Raw genomic sequence first — 20,198 nt, 5'->3', positions numbered from 1 at the left:
AGAAGATTCTAAAAGCCTGTCACACAATATGCTCATTATTTAAAATAACATTCCAATCTTAAAAATTTGAATTTAAAATAGAAATATTTCAAGGAATTATTTAAAAATTCTTACACAAAAAAGATGCCAAAAAAGTTAATTTTGCTATTCTTTTTCCAACATGAGTTTCATATCATATATTTTAGCTAGGAAAAAAAATACAATTTCTTACATGGTATTTTTAAATTCTAAACACTTACCCCCCACACAGACACTTGAGGGCTGCAATTCTAGGATTTCAGTACATGACTGAGCTAGTATCTAAAAAAGAAAAAAAAAAAAAGATTACCAAGCTATAGATCTAAATTACAACGTGAAGTAAATTATAAGATTAGTAATAACCTTGAGGTCTTCTCCATACTTCAGTAGATCTCAGAGAAAATCTATTAACTACAGCGTGTACAGCTACCAAGTTCTTAGGAAACTTCTGCACTGTATTTCAGGGTATATTTTAAGATTATGTACTGTAGGATCCTTATTTGATTAAAGTAAATTCAGATAAGCACAGGAAAAGTGAGCATTGTCTCAAAGTCTGATAACCTTGGGTATGAATAGATAACTAAAATTTCCTGCTGCCATAAAATCTATGTTGACCTTCCCAATCAAGCAAAAACAAGATAACAAATCAGACCCCCTGTTTAGTAATGCTGTTATGTTTTCTGTTCAGAAGACCAATATAATATCAATAAAAAAGCACTGCTGACTGGGTGCGGTGGCTCAATATAATATCGATAAAAAAACACTTCTGACTGGGCACAGTGGCTCATGCCTATAATCTCAGCCCTTTGGGAGGCCGAGGCAGAGGGATCACTTGGGGTCAGGAGTTCGAGACCAGCCTGGCCAACATGGTGAATCCCGTCTCTACTAAAAATACAAAAAATGAGCCAGGTCTGGTGGCTCGTGCCTGTAATCCCAGCTACTCAGGAGGCTGAGGCAGGAGAATCGCTTTAACACAGCAATGAGCCGAGGTCATGCCACTTCACTCCAGCCTGGACGACAGAGCAAGCCTCCGTCTCAAACAAATAAATAAATTAAAATTAAAATTAAAATTAAAAAGCACTTCTCTTTATTGGACAGTGGCATTTCTATTCCATTTCTCAGGCTTAATTCTTGTGGGTGCTATTCCCTCTTATATACATAAAAAATTACAATTGCAGAACATAGACTCCTTATATGAGCCAATATTCTTTTTAAAAACACAGACTCCGTACTCAAGCATTCCCAGAACACAGGAACAGAACTGCTCTTCTTAGCTTGTTCTGAGAAACAGAAACCACCACACAAGGGACAAGGCTACAACTGAAAAACAATGATGAAATAAGCTTCTCCTCATGGACAACAATCCTGTCTTTATTTTTAGAACTGCTCTGCACTATATTATCAGTCAGACAAATTCCAGATGATCTCCAGAATTCCTTTCTTGACATTCCTTTCTTGGCAGAAGTTGAAGACAGATGCTTTACAGCAGTTTCTAGCATCTCCTGTTCATAACTAGAATAGGAAGTAAGGACTGTAGCAGGAAATAGACATGCTTTCCGTGCTTTCTTTAATTAAGTTCTCAGCCCCTAAAATCAACTGTGTCAAATCATGGAACTTTGTTGCTGAATATACATCTCTGAAAAGAGGGAAAATTTGTACTTTTTAAGATAACTTTCCAATAAACTCAACTTTTCACATAGTGATTGAGGATTTTGTGATTAGAAAACAAACCTCGTAAAATTTTATATCTGAGAAATTGCAGATGAGGCCCATTTAAATACAGAAATTACCAAAGAGATTCCATAGGCACTCAAAGACCTTTTTGCACCCACATACCTCCTCTTGGTCTGCTACTTTATCTACAATAACCAACATTCACTTTTATGGATTCAAGAATTAAGAACTCTTGTTAAACGTTAATGTGCCCTCTTGAAAGGGTAGTATTTCAAATCACTAATATCTTTAAAAATTTGGACATAATTCACATAACAAGACTCTGAAGGAAACAGAGTAGAAAAGATTTGAAAAGGAATATGAAGCTGAAAATGTTCCAACTAACAAAAATGGGCATTATAGCTATAGCTTTGGCCAATCTGAGATAACAGTGACAACAGTGAACCATCAAAATGGAAGGTTAGGCTGGGCGCGGTGGCTCACGCTTGTAATCCCAGCACTTTGGGAGGCCGAGGCGGGCGGATCACGAGGTCAGGAGATCGAGACCACGGTGAAACCCCGTCTCTACTAAAAATACAAAAAAAAAATAGCCGGGCGTGGTGGCGGGCGCCTGTAGTCCCAGCTACTTGGAGGCTGAGGCAGGAGAACGGCGTGAACCCGGGAGGTGGAGCTTGCAGTGAGCCGAGATTGCGCCACTGCACTCCAGCCTGGGCGACAGAGCGAGACTCCGTCTCAAAAAAAAAAAAAAAAAAAAATGGAAGGTTAAAGGAAAACACAAAACCCCCAAATCTATTTTGTCTGTTATCAGTCCTGAAGGAATTTATCTTAAAACAGATCTTATTAAGGAGACTAATTGCATCTTTCAGTTTACAATCTCTTTATTAGTTATTTAGCCATAGCTTTATCAGTATTACTGAAAAAATATTCCAAGTACCCAGGAAAATTATGAGACATTTAAAGATTACATCTATTGGCAATAGAAACCATTTCCCTACAATTCTTCAGAATAAAATAAATCAAAAAATTATGAAAAGATTTTCTAAAGATCATGTCAAAAAATATGCATCCAGAATGACTTCAGTGAATTTGTAACATTATATTTGTTTTCTCTCTTCTACCAGCACTGACCATAAGTCAATCAGATTTCATAATATTTAAGACAATTGTGCATATGTTGACTTGGTCTTTTAATTTGATCCAATCCATCAAAACATTTCTAAATAAATGAGAGTTCCAATAGCAATATCAAATGAGCAGTTCTCCTAAGGAGATCTCTTTAAAGCTGAAGAACACCCTCCAGGACTGTTGGTGATCTACGTCTTTTGAGCCAGGCCCTGTATATCCCCTATAAGGTATTTTAATTTTAAAGAAGAGGTTCAGGATGATTCAGCAATTTATATTCTATTAAAGTCTGAGTTTAAAGAAGTCAAGTTAAATTAAGCAGAGATTAAGGATAGCTAATGTTAGATATATCCTGCAGTAAACAGTATGGCTTATATTTGCTAATAACAATACATTTACATTAATTCAATATTCATAATTAATTATTTTAATAAAATAAGTTTTTCTAAAAATAATATAATTGAATGGAAAAGTGACTCAGGTAACATCCATTGAAAAGCAAGTAGTCAGAGCACAAGTCATAACATTGGTATCACAATCTAATGTTGTCTAATTGAATTTCCATGGCATGTGCTCCTCTCTAAAGTTTGTTTTATTTAAAAAAAAAAAAAAAAAAAACTCTTTGGACCTTAAATTATATTATTAGTGCATAACTCAACTCCTCTACTAGAAAACAAACTTTTTGAGGAAAGAAATGAGATTGAATTATACTATACAGCACATTCAGGGCCTTACACATTGTTTTGTGCCTTCAGTACAACCAATAAGTGCTTAACGAATAAACATTGAACACACAAATTAATGAGGATATTAAAAAGTCTTATTAACAAACCAACAATCATATTGGGACATAGACAAGTCAGGATAAAGTTAATTTATGTGATGAAGCATCTATTTCTTCCATAAATTATGAATGTTGGAAATCCAGAAATCGATAATTTGAAACAAATTTCACCAAAACCATTTCCAAATGAAAAATAGAGAGGAGGGAGAAGAGTAAGAAGAGAATTTATGCATTTTTAGAAAATAAAATTTGTTCTAAATTTGTTCTTTTCCATCTAGAGTTCACCACGTTCCAATATTAAGAAAGCAACAACTAGAAATCAAAATAATTTGATGTCTGAATGCAAATAGTTTGCACCATAAATTTTTTTCAACAGTTTTACAAAAACAAAAGTTAATAGTCTATTCTTATCAAGTAATTATACAAATTGAAATGTTCAAGATATCAAAATGGGTGAACAGACGCTTCTCAAAAGAAGACATAGAAGTGGCCAACAAACATACAAAAAAATGCACAACATTGTTAATCACTAGAGAAATGCAAATTAAAACCACAATGAGATACCATCTCACACCAATCAGAATGGCTATTATTAAAAAGTCAAAAACCAACAAATGCTGGTGAGGTTGTGGAAAAAAAGGAATGTTTTTCCACACTGCTAGTGGTATATTAGTTTAGCCACTGTGGAAAGCAGTTTGGAGATTTCTCAAAAAACTTAGAACTGTCATTTGACCCAGCAATCCCATTACAGGATACATATCCAAAAGAAAATAAATTCTTCCACCAAAAAGCACTCGCGTGTTCATCGCAGCACTGTTCACAGCAAAGCCATGGAATCAGCCTAGGTGCTCCTCAACAGTGGACTAGATGAAGAAAATGTGGCACATAGAAACCATAGAATAAAACAGGACCATAAAAATGAACGAAATAATGTTCTTTGAGGCAACATGAACCCAGGTGGAGACCATTATCCTAAGTGAATTAATGCAAGAAAATAAAACCAAAGACTGCATGTTCTCACTTATAAGTGGGAGCTAAACATTGGGTACTCATGGACATAAAGGTGGGAACAGTAGACACTGGGGACTACTAGTTGGGGGAGGAAGGAAGGGAGATGAGGGTTGAAAAACCAGCTATTGGGTACTATGTTCAGTACCTGGGTGATGGGATCAACTGGACCCAAAACCTCAGTATCATGCAATACACCTAGGTAACAAACCTGCACAACCTGCACATGTACCTCCTGAATCTAAAATAAAAATTGAAAGGAAAGAAAAAATAGAATAAACCAAAATGAGTCTATTATATTAAAACTGTCATCTCTAAATAACTGACAAGGAGGAGAAACATTCTAAACACTCTAGTTAATTTTTGCCAAATTAAATAATATTACTGACTGAACATTGGATCAGGTGTCCAATCAACAATAAGTGGCAAATTATCTTTAATACTTTGCAACTCCATCATTGGTACAAGAGAGAAAATTGTAAGGGCTTTCCCTCTAATATATGCTGTCATCATTATGTTTCAATAGTAGAAGAAAATAGTTTCTACTAAATACAGCCTTAGTTGACATTAGAGAGAGCTAACAGCACCATAGACCAATAGATCAAATTTAAAGATAAACCAAGTGCTTAATAAATCTAGGGTATGTTAAGTCATGCACACACTAAATGCAAAATTTCATCATTTGATATTTTGGGGGATATATACCCATGCACAGACACACACACACACACACACACACACACACACACACACACACACACAACACACACACACACACACACACACACACACACACACACACACACACATTGGCAAAGAACTTGATATCACCATGAGAAAGTATACTATTGAAGCATCTGTTCACCCAAAAAGTAATATTAGTATTAAGGAGTATTTACAAATAAAAAAATTATATACCTTATTACCTAATCCCTAGTTTTAAGTCCTCAAACATTAATATAGATGACAAAAAGTCAAATTTTCTAAATTAAGTACAAGTATCAGTAGTCCAAAATTCAAAAGAATTTCTAACATGATAATATTTAACCATTCGTTGGGCACTTATGTTCCAGCAACTATGTTAAGTGCTTTTTATGAATTTTTTCAGTTAATCCTCATAAGTCTAATAAATAAATATTTTTATCCATGTTTTATTGATGAGGAAACTGGGGCTTAGATTTTTTTAACTGCCCTAGAAGAATTAGCTCTTAACTATGTTGTCCCCAGGTTTTATTGAGTCCAAACCCCATTCTTCTACCACCACCCTCCAGGTTTGTGATGGATAATCTAACCATTACAAAGTCTAATTAACAAACTAGTGAAATGTAACTGCCTGTTTTGTCTGGACTCCTGTAATGCTACCAAAAACAATCTAAAATCTGGCTTATTCCTTATCCTTAAAAGTATATCACTAAGCTTTCACTTTTATTTGTTAGGATTTTCTTTCCTTTTTTCGCAAAAATTTTTTTTAATTTTTATTTTAAGTTCTGGGGTACATGTGCAGGATGTGCAGGTTTGTTACATAGGTCAACATGTTCCATGGTGGTTTGCTGCACCCATCAACCTGTCACCTAGGTATTAAGCCCGGCACGCATTAGCTATTTTTCCTAATGTTCTCCCTCTCCCCACCCCACCCGCAATGGGCCCCAGTGTGTCTTGTTCCCCACCCTGTGTCCATGTGACCTCACTGTTCAGCTCCCGCTTGTAAGTGAGGACATGCAGGTTTGGTTTTATGTTCCTGCATTAGTTTGCTGAGGATAATGGAGTCCAGCTCCATCCATGTCCTTGCAAAGGACATGATCTCATTCCTTTTTATGGCTGCAGAGTATTCCATGGTGTATATGTACCACATTCTCTTAATCCAGTCTATCATTGATGGGCAATTGGGTTGATTCCATGCCTTTGCTATTGTGAATAGTGCTGCAATAAACGTATGCATGCATGTATCTTTGTAATAGAATGTATGTTTGTTTTAAAATTCCTAATGCCATTGACTTTGGATAAATTAAAATGTTTAATCATTCTATGAATTAGTAATTTATAGGATAGCTAAATACTTAGGGCTCTCTCTCTTATTATTATGTTTCTTTCTTGTCTTACTCTATTAATGCTTTCTATCTCAAATTTGTTTTGCACAGATAAAAATACATAGTTTTTACTTCTCAGCGTCATTCAGAACCAAAAAGACAAAAGAGGCCATACTAGAACAACAAGCTACCACAAGCCCTAACGCTGGTTTTGGAAGACAACAGGCACTTAGAAAACTGCAAAACTCTGTTTATAAAAATTAAATTTGTTATATGATCTTAGAACACATTTTCTTCACTAACTATGTGAATGACATCTAGGTTTCATAGTTCTAAAATTTTAGAATTTACCTGAGTTGGGAACAGAAATGTGAGGCAGAAGTTTAGGGGTGTTTTTCTTTCTTTCTCTGTACCTTTTCTGGACATGGAGCAGACATTGGGTAAATTTTTCAAACGGAATGTTAGCCTTTGATCCTCTCCCCCTCACTGTCTTACCTAGGTTGCTAGACACACACAGTTACTTCTTTTCTAAATATGCTCTCTATATAGGTTTCCTTTATCTCCCAAAATACTCCATTTCATTGTACCTATTCTTATCTCATGAACTCATTCATACTTTATATTGAATGTGAATATGTGAATTGATAATATTGTAAACTCAAAATGATGTTTGTTAAGCTATGAAAAATAACTGTGCATGGAAATTCAGGCAGTCTAACAATTTTAAAGCAAGAAATGCAAGCAGCATGAGGGAAAATCTAAAATGGGATCCCAACGTTGCAAAAACAGGTCTACCTATCAGGCCAATTTCTCTGTTGTTCCTTTTCTTAGTTTCTTTCCCTCTTATATTTGTGCATCACAGGGTCTCCAAAACCTTTTTAACCTATGGTTGTTCTCAGAGGGCACAGAATAGGCAGAAGATAAAGGTATGAACTTCCAGGAGGAATCCGTCTAGGCAAAATAGCTATTGGTATACACAATACTATCTGTAAGACTTGTGCTGATAGTCTGCTAAAAATATACAATAGAAAAGTGTTAACTAGCATGGGGGAGAGAGGGGAGTGGAGGATGAAAAATTACTTAGTGGGTACAATGTATCTTATTCCATACGAAAAGCTCTGACTTCATTCTGAAGCAGAATATTCATGTAACAAAATTACACTTGTACCCCCAAAATTTATACAAATACAGAATTTTAAAAAACATATTGAGTTCTAAATTCTGATATTTTGTATAAAATGTCTGCATTCCAACCTATTGTGCCAGTGAATTAAATGCCTAAAGATAGTTTTAAATATTTGATCTCTGCAATAACAGTCACTATCCTTTCTCACTGAAACCTTCTCTCCTACTTAAGATGTGTCTTGAATGTCTCCTTCAAAATGTGTGGTAAAAAGTCTGTCATGTATTAACATGAGAAATTCAAAACCCAAGTATTTTTCCCTTTGCTAAGTTTTTGGGATAAAACTGCTGATAGAATAGTAACATTAACCCCTTATAAATTATGATGGCATTTTCTGTTGCTTCTAACTGATAGTATAAAATTTTGATGCATTATTTGTACAATTCAGATAAGCGAAGTACTCTCAATAGTTCAGGGAACACTGCTAACTAATTTCATGGAATTTTTCTATTTGGCAAGGGAGAAGTGTAGGATAAGATAAAAGCTGTTTATGTATCCCTCTGGGTTTGTTTTCAGTTAGCAGCAAGTCCAGATCCAGCCATAAGAGTCAGCTGTGACTGCCCTGCCTGCTGGCCTCCTTGAGATTATAGATGTTTGGCAGGAGATGAAAGTAGATTCTACTGTTGTCTCTTCTCTGAAGCCCAACTTGAATGAAGCATCAGAACAGTGTTTAAGCCTGGACACTCTAGGAATGTCCCAAATTAATTTGCATCGAGTCTATATCTAGTATAATATGGTCAGGTTGCATGGGTTCACCAAAGGCCAAATCTCCTTTCTACGTGACAAGAGGCAGAAATTCACTCTAGAATCAGAATTGGCAAGGTTTGCTGGGGTTTGAGAACCAACACGAAGTCAGAGGGACAAATACTCCAAGAATCTAACTGGCTATAAAGAAGTTTCTTATCTTGCTTGTCTATATGGTTACAATCAAGTTTTTATAACTATTGAATAATAACTGATGGTAAAGACAAATTGCTGGTATTGTCAAGGAAACATCCATAGCAAAAATAACCAGGAATAATCAGAAGACATGAGTTTTGTGAGAACCTTGACTTAATTTCTTCTTTCTTAGAGATTTCGTGATACATGTGGAATCATACTTTGATTGAGATCTTGTAAGTTCCTGAATATGTTTACATAAAAGACACATGCTATAATAACAAATGTAAGACACATAAGAAGTAATAAAAGCAATATCATGGCCTGAAAAACACATACAATGGATATAGTTACGGCCTTTTCTTCTGGTGTTTAAAATAATATGGGATTTGTGGAGAGTTGTAGTTGGTGTCGATCCAAGATAATAATTTATCATGCAATAAATTAAGATGGGGAGATAAAATCAAAATATTATTTAGGACCTATGCTGTCTTTGAAGTTTATGCTGAATTTGAGAGAAACATCTATGAGCTAGACCTTAGGACTTGAAGAGCAACCATCCAGCTTGACCAAAACAAAAACACTTCCTACAATTAATATAAGCCTAGATATATCTTAAAATCCATATTTTTTTTCTAATTTCTAAGTGGCAACAGGAAGGATGCTATATCTGGAAAATAGAATGCAGCCCATTCCAGAAGAATGAAATAAAAACTTTTAAAATGAATAATACCACATATTCAAAATTCAATCTAATACAAAAAGTATATAGCACAATATCTTATGAATAGCAGCTGCTCAATGAATGTTTATTCTATTTAATTAAAAAGTAAATGCAAAACTTTTTAATAAGAAGCATGGCCATTATGACTATAAGCTAAAAAACGGAGCATATAATACTAAGAGTAATGCATGTAAAAAGATACAGAGCTTACTGAGAAGCTATTTGAATTAATCAAATCACATTTTCAGTTATGCATAGTGAAAAAATTATTTGGATAAATTCAAATTTTGGTAATTAATAGTACTTATAAGGCATATTGGACCAGATGCAAAACTAAACAAAAACAAAAACAACCTGAAGAGAAACAAACTTAAGATATGTGTTATCTTTTTTTTAAAGTCTTATTTTAGGTAGAATATATAAGAAGAGCAAAGGGGTATTAAATCCCATTAAATGGTTTCCTCTGTAATAACATTTTTTAGGATCAACTCTAAATAATAAGGCTTTTTCCTCCCCAAAATAGATTATTTCTTTATATATACATTCACATATGCTACCTAAAGTACTCCAAAATTTTTACAAATCTATTAAAAATTCTAAATATTCATCTCAGCAATAATTTTTTGACACTGATTTTGGATCTATAACATCACTGGCAACCGATCATCACAAATAATTTACAAGTGCTCTAGGTGTGTCCTTAACAGATGGAAACTGCCAATTTCCATGACCTACAGCATGTCAGAAAATGTTGGTAAGGGTAATAAAGTCTAAAAAAGCAAGTTTTTTTTTTCTTGACTCATTGAGCAGCTTTAAACACTAAAGGATTCATCCCCAATACAAAAAGATTTCAAGTTTAAATCAGGAAAAAAATATGAAAAGTATTAGTTTTAAAGGTACTAACAAAATGAAGCTTTAGTAATTAGACATCCAACTGCATAAGCAGCAAAAACAACTGGAAAGGTGTTTCTCATCCTCTTGTCTTGTTTCCTTTTCACCTTTTAATATTCAGATGTGTGATTTTTATTTTTTCTGTGGCTTCCAAACATCTCAGCCAAATATATTTTTCTCTAAAGGGTAATACTTCAACTAAGAGCAATTGTTATTTTATAATCACATGTTTTGGTTGAGTTCATTCCTTAAAAATGCTTAGAGCTTCAAAATATCAGTTGCTCAATACAGCACACACCGCTCTGACCAGTTTCTAAATATGGATTCTCTTCTGCCTTGCAAGTAAGCAAGCAATAAAAGCACACATGACACATTTCTAAACAAACTTTTACCCTAAGACATCTGTGGAAGAACGTACATCATAATCATTGTCTTTTAGTCTTCTGAGCTCCAAACAAAACAGATGGATAGTTCTGATTACATTGTTGATGAACATACTCCCATATAATAAATCTTTTTTAAAAATTTAGTTTCTTCCACATCTCACAATTCTGATATTTAAAATAAATCATATTAGCAGTCTTGCTGTTTCATTACAATATAGAAAAAATTCCAAAAATGGATGGTTTGTGATTGGAAACAAGTTTATCTGCCTCTACTTTTTGGTTTTGTTGTTGTTGTTGTCTTTGGTCACCACAAACTCAAAATAATCATTTAATGCCAGCTTAGAAAATAAATAAGCTTCCTATAAAAACTGCCTTGAACTTATGAGATAAAATAATAATAGAGTATTTCAGAATTTAAAGAAATTTGTTCCTGGCATAATTTTCACTCTGATGCAAACATTATATTAGCCCTATTTGCCCACTTTCTTGTTTTACTAAGACATGAAGTATACCTGCCATGCAGTCTAAGTCTGTATTTATTCCATTTGATTTTTCAGAAATCCAAGATGGCTCATGAAATGTTTCCCTATGCAACAATAACAGAAAAAATATTTTATTAATTCTTCTATTAATTTTCCAAACACACATCCTAAAAATTGTAAGCTCTGAAGAGTCCGGGGACCATATCCATTTTGGTAACACAAAACACAGAAAAGTGTCTTGAACACAGCCCAGTACCCAACAAATGCTTCTGAATAAACTGAGAATTATTATATTTGGGGAAAATGAAGTATAATTGAGAAATTGTACATTTTCCCTCATAATGTACACCAAATGGTACATTTGGTCACAAATATTAACCATTTTCTCCACCTTTTCAATTTCCTTCCACTCAATTAAATCTGCTTTTAAGAGCAGGTAAGGCTCTACAGGACATCTCCTTTTATAGTCCAACAGGTTAATGTTAAGAAATTAAAATTTGGAATTTAATTTTATCTGTGTAGCCAAATGTCATCAGTTTAGTTTAGTTTTCTCACAAACTATCACAAAGCTGTACTTATTTATTCAAAGTGGATTTGATTTTCTTAAACTGCAATCCCAACCAAATTTTTTTTTAAAAAAAGAAAAGAATAATATTATTAGGGAATATTTTCATGCAAATACAAATATAGCTTTGGACAGTAGAGGCCAAAATAAGATCAATTAATAAAATGAATAATCTAAAGGAAACTTTCTATGTTTATTATCAAGTGTGATTTCGGAGGAATGGGGTGTCTTCTTAGAATGTATGTCAAAATATTTTAAATGTATTTGAATATAGTGAGCTGTCATCACTACTGATTTTTTCGTTCCTACCCTGGACACTTTTGCACCCTTACACTTCCATGAATAGTGCCCCTTTCTATTTGGGAAACTCTTTTCCACTCCATGTGGTCCTAGTGAGGCTGTGAATCATAGTACCTTCTTCTCCCTCTCTCCCTTGCCCCCAACAGAATTGGTACAGGAATGAGCTCATGACTCAACCGAATCAATTAGAGTTCTTATCTGGGACCCTATGTACTGATGCAGAGACAACACCCCTCACTTTCCAATGTACTTGCTGAGGACCATGTAAGCCTCCTTTTGCAATTACGGTTCACCACCATTCATCTAAGCAAGGAATGAGGCGAATAGAAACATAGGCAAAACTTACTGAGAGAGAAGACCCTAACAACATGATCGATTCCCTGGATCCAGCTGTACCTGAGGTAATTTCGCTCTCTGGACCACCTAGTTACAGGCCAGTCACATTCTATTTTTCTTTTCCTTAAACTAGTATTAACTGAGTTCTTCTCATGTGAAATCAAAAGAGTCTTAATACAGTGAAACATAAATATGAGGATGAAATCAAATTTATATGAAATCAGGGGTTAATTATCTAATGTTCAAATATGCCATAACTACATTAGAAAAATATAAAAACATTTTTAAGAACTTGCATAGATTTTTATTCATTCATTTTATTTATTTATCTAATGCACATGGAATCAGAGGTTAATTTTTAATGCTCCAATATACCATAACTATATTATAAAAATAGAATATTTTTAAAAATTTGCATAGATTTTATTTATTTATAATTCAGAAATATGAATTAAGCAATGACTACTTACCCAACACTATATTTTTTTTTTTTTTTTTTTTTGAGAAGGAGTCTCGCTCTTTCGCCCAGGCCAGAGTGCAGTGGCGCTATCTTGGCTCACTGCAAGCTCCACCTCCCGGGTTCATGCCATTCTCCTGCCTCAGCCTCCCAGGTAGCTGGGACTACAGGCGCCTGCAACCACGCCCGGCTAATTTTTTTTTATTTGTATTTTTAGTAGAAACGGGGTTTCACCGTGTTAGCCAGGATGGTTTCGATCTCCTGACCTCGTGATCCGCCCGCCTCGGCCTCCCAAAGTGCTGGGATTACAGGCGTGAGCCACCGCGCCCGGCCTACCCAACACTATATTAAGCATTAGTTAAAAAAAAAAAAAAAAAAAACAGGAGTTGGGGCAATACAGTTTCAACCTTCATACCATTAATGTGAAAGTTATTATAATGAAATACCTCATCTACATTCAGCGCTAATGATCCTTGGACAAAGAGAAGCCTAGAATAATCTGATATACAGTTATTCTTACATTATAGCCAGCACTTTTTAACAGGAGTCCTGAAAATTGGTTTCCAGTTTCCAGTAAGTCCTACCACTTTTGTTTTTCCTATGAATGTATCTTTATAGTTGCTCAGACTTCAGGTTTTTCATCAAACCGTAATTTTACAAATAGAAGTTTTCACAACTAAGTGGTCAACATTCATAGCAGAGTGTGCTAAAATCACTTAAGCTAAGGTATTATCAGAGTGTTTATTAGGTACCCTCTTCTATGAAAATGATTTGCCTTAAGAGAAAATGTGTTTGAAATGTCTTCTCATTCCATTAAAATATAGTGTTAGACAATATAAAATATAGTGTCAGACACTTTTCTTCTTAGATACTTTTCTAAGAACAAACAACAGACATTACTGAGAAAAAAATTTCACTCCAAAAGTGAAATGAAACTTATATCTCCAGCACTATGAATGTAGGGACTTTTCGAAATTTCACTTTTCCCTTTAGAAACTATCTAATTCAGGTTTATTTAAATGTCCTAAATGTATGGATGATTGTTCCCTCTCTATTTATGCTTGTATACTTTCCCATTAAAGACTTAGAAACTCTGGCATTAACTACCATCACCTAGGATGTAGTGTTCTCAATTCTTTTGGACCAGGGTTATTTATAAAACATGCTTCACAACTGATTTATCTCTTTCTGCTTAATACTTTCTGAGGTATTCTTACAAAAAAAAAATGTGGGAATAATTCCAAATAGTGAAATATCCCATGGTCCTGTTCTTACACAAGGAAAGGCACAGAACATTTTGATTTTTATTCTTTCCATATTATTCACCAATCTGTGGTTTTCTTTTATTTTTAATGTTTTCTTCCATAGTCTGCATTATGAAACATTGAACTAGAACCCACAGGGTACTCACATCTCAGTCTGACCTTTAGTAATTCAAATAAAATTTCATTTTCAAATATAAGTCATGCAATCACCTTCCCAAGAACACAAAAATAATTTAACATTCCAAGGATTTAAAGATAACCTGAAGTGGAAAGTAAAAAAAGAGAACATATATATGTGCTTGTGTCTGTGGACAATGGGAGGGGAGAAAGAAAATGAGGAAGCATAATGACACTAGGGTCTTCTAGCCTTTCCATTCCACCTGGCCTCTAACTCTCTAAAGGATATCCTCCACTGGGCTTTTGTTCTCAAGCTCAAATCAACTTCTCCCTCGGCCCTATGCCTTCTTCCATTTTGTACAATAACCCTCTTGTCCCCTCTGTAAAAACAGTTTGCACTCTATTCTTAGTCATTCATCTTAGTCAGGGACAGAATGCTCAAGTTACTTTTGACTCCTCTCTCTGTCTCTTGAACCCTATAGCCAGTGAGCTCTCAAGTTCTACTAATATTTTAATGCTTCCCAAATTTAACGTTTTACTTCCAGTTTCATTGCCCATCCTAATAGTAACAATAACTAACATTTGACAGCTAATATTTGCCATGTCCCTTGGAGCCCAGCTCAACAAAAGTCAAAGATTTTACACCTGGAGGTTTAGCACCACCCTGTTCCTGACATGATGCTTGCCAGAATAAAGAGGTTATTAGGTGCTTCCCTCATGATCCTTGACCTAGTTTCATTGAGAAAGACAGAATCCCAGTGCCAAGAATAATCCCTAAGGAATTATGATGATCCACTGTTTCTTTCAAAACTACTGAGTTTCTTTTCTGAATTTCTAATTAGTACTATAAGTCCCACCACAGGAATTGTGTCTCTCCTCTGAATGTGGGGTCCAGAAATTCTACATAGCTTCTTTCGTGGGAATACTGAAGTTTGTTTCCAAGCTGTTGGCTAGGTCCTGATCTTACGGCTTGAGGATTTAATAGCAGACCACATCCAAATGCTTGACTTTGTGTGCTACACTATCTAAAAATCCTTGTTTTCATGACTCACATGCTAAATTTGATCCTCTTACATGTCGGTGCCATGTCCTTTTGTACCTAAGACCTTGTTTAAGTAGATTGGGGGTCATCTCTCTCAGTGGACTGCCCTACAGAAGGATCAGGAGCCCCATCATTAGCCCCGGGTTAGTTTCCTGCCATGCCTAGCTTTCTACCAAATGTTTTAAAGCCAAGCCCTTCTGACTTAGGTCATTCTCAATTGTTATCTCATTTAATTTAAAAAATAAAACAACAAGATGGAAATCACTATTCCCATCTGACTGAGGGTTTTAAGACTCAGAGAGATTACATTGCAGGACATACCCCAGGTCACCTGGCAAGACAGAGTTGGAATTCACACCCAGGTTTTCCTATTCCCGACTGCATTTTGTCTCCACTATGCTGGGCTTCCTTTCACTGTGTCTCACAAGGATGACAGCAAAATACTTATAACACATCATCATCTTCCAAATCATCTTGTACATTATTATAAGAGTACTCTTCCTAAACCTGCATGGCCATTATATAAATCCCATGCTCTAAATTAATATTCCATAATTTCCTACTTATTTATGAAATATGAGCCAATTCTCAAAACAAGTATGTGAAAGTCTCCATAATCTGAATCCAGGCTACCCGTCAATGTTTATCCCCCATACCTTCCATGATCCTAGCCAAACCACACTCCAGCCTACACCTCAGCCACTCAGCCCAGATAGTTCTTGAAGTTCTGTGCTCTTTGTTTCTGATTAAATCTATCCCAATTGTCAGACTCCAGTTCAAATTTCACAATGAAAGGCCTCCCATAACTTCACATAACTAAACCTCTCCTGTCTTTATGTCACCTTACACTAGAATCACATTGGCATTTAACACCAATTGCGTTATAAGATTATTTCTTATCCCCTAAGGTGACTCACTGAAATTTTCCTCCTCTAAATGTCCACAAGGCTTTGTAAATCTTTCAGGGGACTACCATAACCCAAACCTCAAATGATCATTAATTTCAAGCCCCTTTAGAGAGAATATGTCTTATTCAAGTTTATATCCTTCTTCTAATCATAACACAATGCCTTAAGAATAGTAAGGGCTCAGTAAATGAACTAATGAAAGAATGAGCTCATTGAGGAAAAAAAAGGAGAAAAAGAAGAAATGTTTCCTTCCAGTACATACTTGAGATAATGAATTATAAACCTTCATATGCAACTAGCTAAGATTGGAAATTACATCAATATTCCCCAAAACTGTTACATACCATTTTTGCCTGGATAGAAATCTAAAAATACTAAAACAATGCATTTTCCCCAAAATTAAAATAGAATGTTTAAATGATTTTCTGGATCACATACATTTTAGAGAAGGCATTAAAATTTTAACATGCAGGATGTTCATAGCAAAGGCCTTTTTCAGCCCCTTGATTTTTGAGTTGTAAAAGCAGAACTACTAAAGTGTTTCTTCTTTTTTTTTAACTACCATGAAGAAAGGCTCCAAAATAAAACTTTCTTAATCTCTGCTATTAAGAAATTAATTCTAGACAAATGATGTCTTAACAATATATGATATCTTACACATTAAGGGGACCAGACCATCTTGCTCATTGGATTTTAGAGGGAAGAGAGAACAAACAAAACAATAAAAACCATGTTGTCAATTTTTTTCAAGGATTAACTTCATAAAAATTAATGCAGTGACAATGAGGCCAGATGTATTTAAAAAACAACGAGCAGGAAAAAAAATTATTTATCAATTTAGCAAATATTCTGCCTTCATAGTGCCACATACCTGAAAGACTTAAAATTTTTTATTTCTTCTGTTGGCTTAGCTTTATGTAAATACATTCCACAGTATAATTTCACCCATTAGTTTGATAAATCATAAAGAATATAGTCTCTTCTATCTCTCCTAACCATGGAACAGAAACACTATATTTGTTTTAAAGATCTAATATATATTATTTAAAATCAGATGGTACTATGCAATTATAAAGTCCAATTCAAATTTAAGGCAAAATTATAGGTTTTGTATACTATGAGGGATGGAGCAATCTTTGCCCTTGAAAATACATGAAAGTTTACATTGCCTTTAATTTCTACAAAGTGGGCAAAAATCTCAAACTATCAATCACACTGATAAAAATCTCAACCATTAATCAAACCAGGTTTGGTTGTAATGGCTCCTTCTTTCTACCTGCCAACTCTGCCAGATACTATGGTGTTTCCCCAAAAGGTGACTTTCCTAAGAATAATTTACTCTTCCCTTTGTGAGCACATAGCTGAAATTTAACTGTATTGACATGAAAACTATACCCATGATCTCCCTCCAAACAACACTCAAGAGATTTTGTTGGCAAATTGTGGCTAAAAGCAAATTTTCCTAATTTCATGCTAAATCTTTCAACATAAGTTAAAGTTCATCAAGAACTTTAGGCAAGAAAGGCCATACTTAGAAATTACATTCTAGAGGTTCCCTAATAAAAATAGAAAAAACTAAATGTATCAAACAAACATAATAAAACAATGATAACGATGTCATCTGGAACTCAGCTACTAATTCCTTGAAGGGGAAATCTGTAGCTATTACCCATAAAAATAGAGTTTTGGAAACTAATCCATCATCTGGGTAATTCTGAGCTAAACCTTTTAGATATTAAAAAAATCCAAAGGAATAGCCCAGAGAGGTCCTCTCTCCTTCCCAGTATAATTATAAAAATCACTACAAATGCCAGAGCAAAATAAAATTCTATTTAAAATACAATCCACTGATTTGTTTATTTAGAGGGTCAAATTATCCTCCTTTTTACATTGTCAGTACTGTATCCTGTATTTTAAATCTTAAATCACAGTTGTATCAGTTTTATTTATCCTGAATCCAGCTATAAAATTATTTACTATTTTTACACTGCAATTTTTCCCTAAAACTTTAACACAACAATATATGTAAACTACGAAAATAATTGAATCTCTGTTCCATTCTGCACTTATATTTGGTTTGTCCACTAGACGTACTGATAAGTGATGGAACCAAATTATGTTTTCTCTGAAAAGCTCCATTAATTTTTTTAAAAGCCTACATGCTACTAAAAACAAATACAATAAATCTCACTTTGTGTTTCTAAAAAACATGATCTTTAAAGAGAAATTTAAAATCCCAGAACCAAATGTTAGAAGAAACTGATATTTTTTCCCCTAAAGATTTTTTTTTAATGCTTTGGCTTACAGAATATATTATTCACTTCCATTTTAGGATGGTGTTTACCAAAATATCATAAATACTTAATAGCAACTGTTCCTAGTGCTTGTAGCAAAAGGCAGTAAAATGAAACATAAACCTCAGCTATGAAAGCCCAGGAGTTTTGCTTTGCATTTCATCACTCTCCTTCCCCAAACCCTGTTTAGGATAGCCCAGATTCTAATGATCACCAGAGACAGCACAACTGAATTCCAAACAGAAATATTATGTGCTCTAGTGAAACTATTAATCATTTAAATGGAAAGAACAACAAATGCAGTCAAATAGCCACTAGTTCAAGTTGCCTGACTGATACAGTTAAAACAGATACTATATTTGGAGAAGGAAGTAATCACATATTTCAATCCAAATTTTTATTTTAAATTTCTCCTATAAAACCTATAAAACTTTCAGGATATCAAGACAGTTAACTCCATAATCAAAGGGTGAAAGTGTCTGAGACTTAAAATCTTAAACTTGAAACCACAAACGCAGTCTCACAGAGCCCAACATGCAAGAATTAATACCAAATGTCAGTTACAAACAAAATGCACATCTTTAGAATTACACTGCTTGCAATACCAAACAAATCTCTTCCTTAATCTCTTTCCTCTAGATAATGACCACGTGCACTGGATATTAAGATTACTTCTTATAGTTTAAAAAAATATACAAAATTATGAGCCCTTCCTGCCCCCAGAGAAATACTCACAGAATTAATTATTCCTTTAAGAGCCTGAAATCCACCTTTGACAGGGAAAACTTGCTCCTTGGAATCAGCAATTCTTTCAAGCTTTAGAAAGAAGACGAAGACTTAATTAAGGAGTGGCTGACACATACAACAATTTATAAACTTCACTACATTTCAGTTATGTTCATCTGAAAAATTACTCCACAGGATTAATCTACCAGTATGATCTGTGTTCAAGGTCAGGAATTAAAGGTGATGATACTAGTGTTACTCTAAATGTATTACCACAAAATGAATTGAGATCAGTCAGAGTACCTTTAAGTTGGCCCCAAGTGCAATTTCAAAACAGTGCAGAACTCTAATAGCTATCAACAGCATAAGACTCAGGAGTCTAAGCCACGCTCAAGCAAAAATTTAAACGTAAAATAACTTCATGAGTGAAACATTTTCAAATATATAAACCCTCAAATCTCATGAAAAAAATGGTCTTATAAGAAAAATGATCAGACTTCCATTAGATGGACTTCTGAAATTCCTGCATACCTGAGAGTCAAATTCTAAATAAAACAGAAATTCTAACATTATAATAATATGACTACATATTATATATATAATATAATAAAATTTTGTCAGTTGAGTTAAAGAGAAATATGTGTATCATTTCAAGCCAAATGTTTATCTTATATTAGTTTACCAAACCAAACAATTGAGAGATTTAAAGTTTCATTTTCAGTAACAAAATCTATTAAAATTCTTACATTATTAAGTTAGAACTCAAAACCTACAGCCATTTCTATAAAAAATCTTTAACAATCAACCAGTGTCACAATGTCATCAGTGAAAAGAATTTGTTAAACTATCCTTAAGACAATTATGTGGTTTAGATTAAAGTTTGCAGATCTCTTGTAACTTACCTGAGCTTGTTCAAAATCAAGGACACCAACACAATAAACACTAGCCCCAAGTGACCTGGATATCTTTGCCTATGGAGAATGAGGAGGGAAAGAGAGAGAAAAAAAGAG

The 20,198-nt window shown here is 34.3% G+C and overlaps 1 protein-coding gene across 2 annotated transcripts in view; it reads right to left on the bottom strand.

Moving 5' to 3' along the window:
• Positions 1-20,198, bottom strand: part of ANTXR2 (ANTXR cell adhesion molecule 2) — a 153,570-nt gene that overhangs the window by 115,389 nt on the left and 17,983 nt on the right. For both annotated transcript variants that reach the window (XM_032149190.2, XM_032149194.2), the window contains exons 6-8: positions 20,091-20,159; positions 19,198-19,278; positions 240-300 (exon numbers count right to left, since the gene is read on the bottom strand). In XM_032149190.2, the coding sequence (XP_032005081.1) occupies positions 240-300; positions 19,198-19,278; positions 20,091-20,159 (211 nt within the window). The remainder of the gene's footprint in view (positions 1-239; positions 301-19,197; positions 19,279-20,090; positions 20,160-20,198) is intronic.

The sequence above is a fragment of the Hylobates moloch genome, unplaced genomic scaffold, assembly GCF_009828535.3.
Source record: "Hylobates moloch isolate HMO894 unplaced genomic scaffold, HMol_V3 SCAFFOLD_2, whole genome shotgun sequence".
NCBI classification, from domain to species: domain Eukaryota; kingdom Metazoa; phylum Chordata; class Mammalia; order Primates; family Hylobatidae; genus Hylobates; species Hylobates moloch.
Note: the sequence above shows the minus strand (reverse complement) of the source record. Positions and strands in the feature narration are given on the sequence as shown.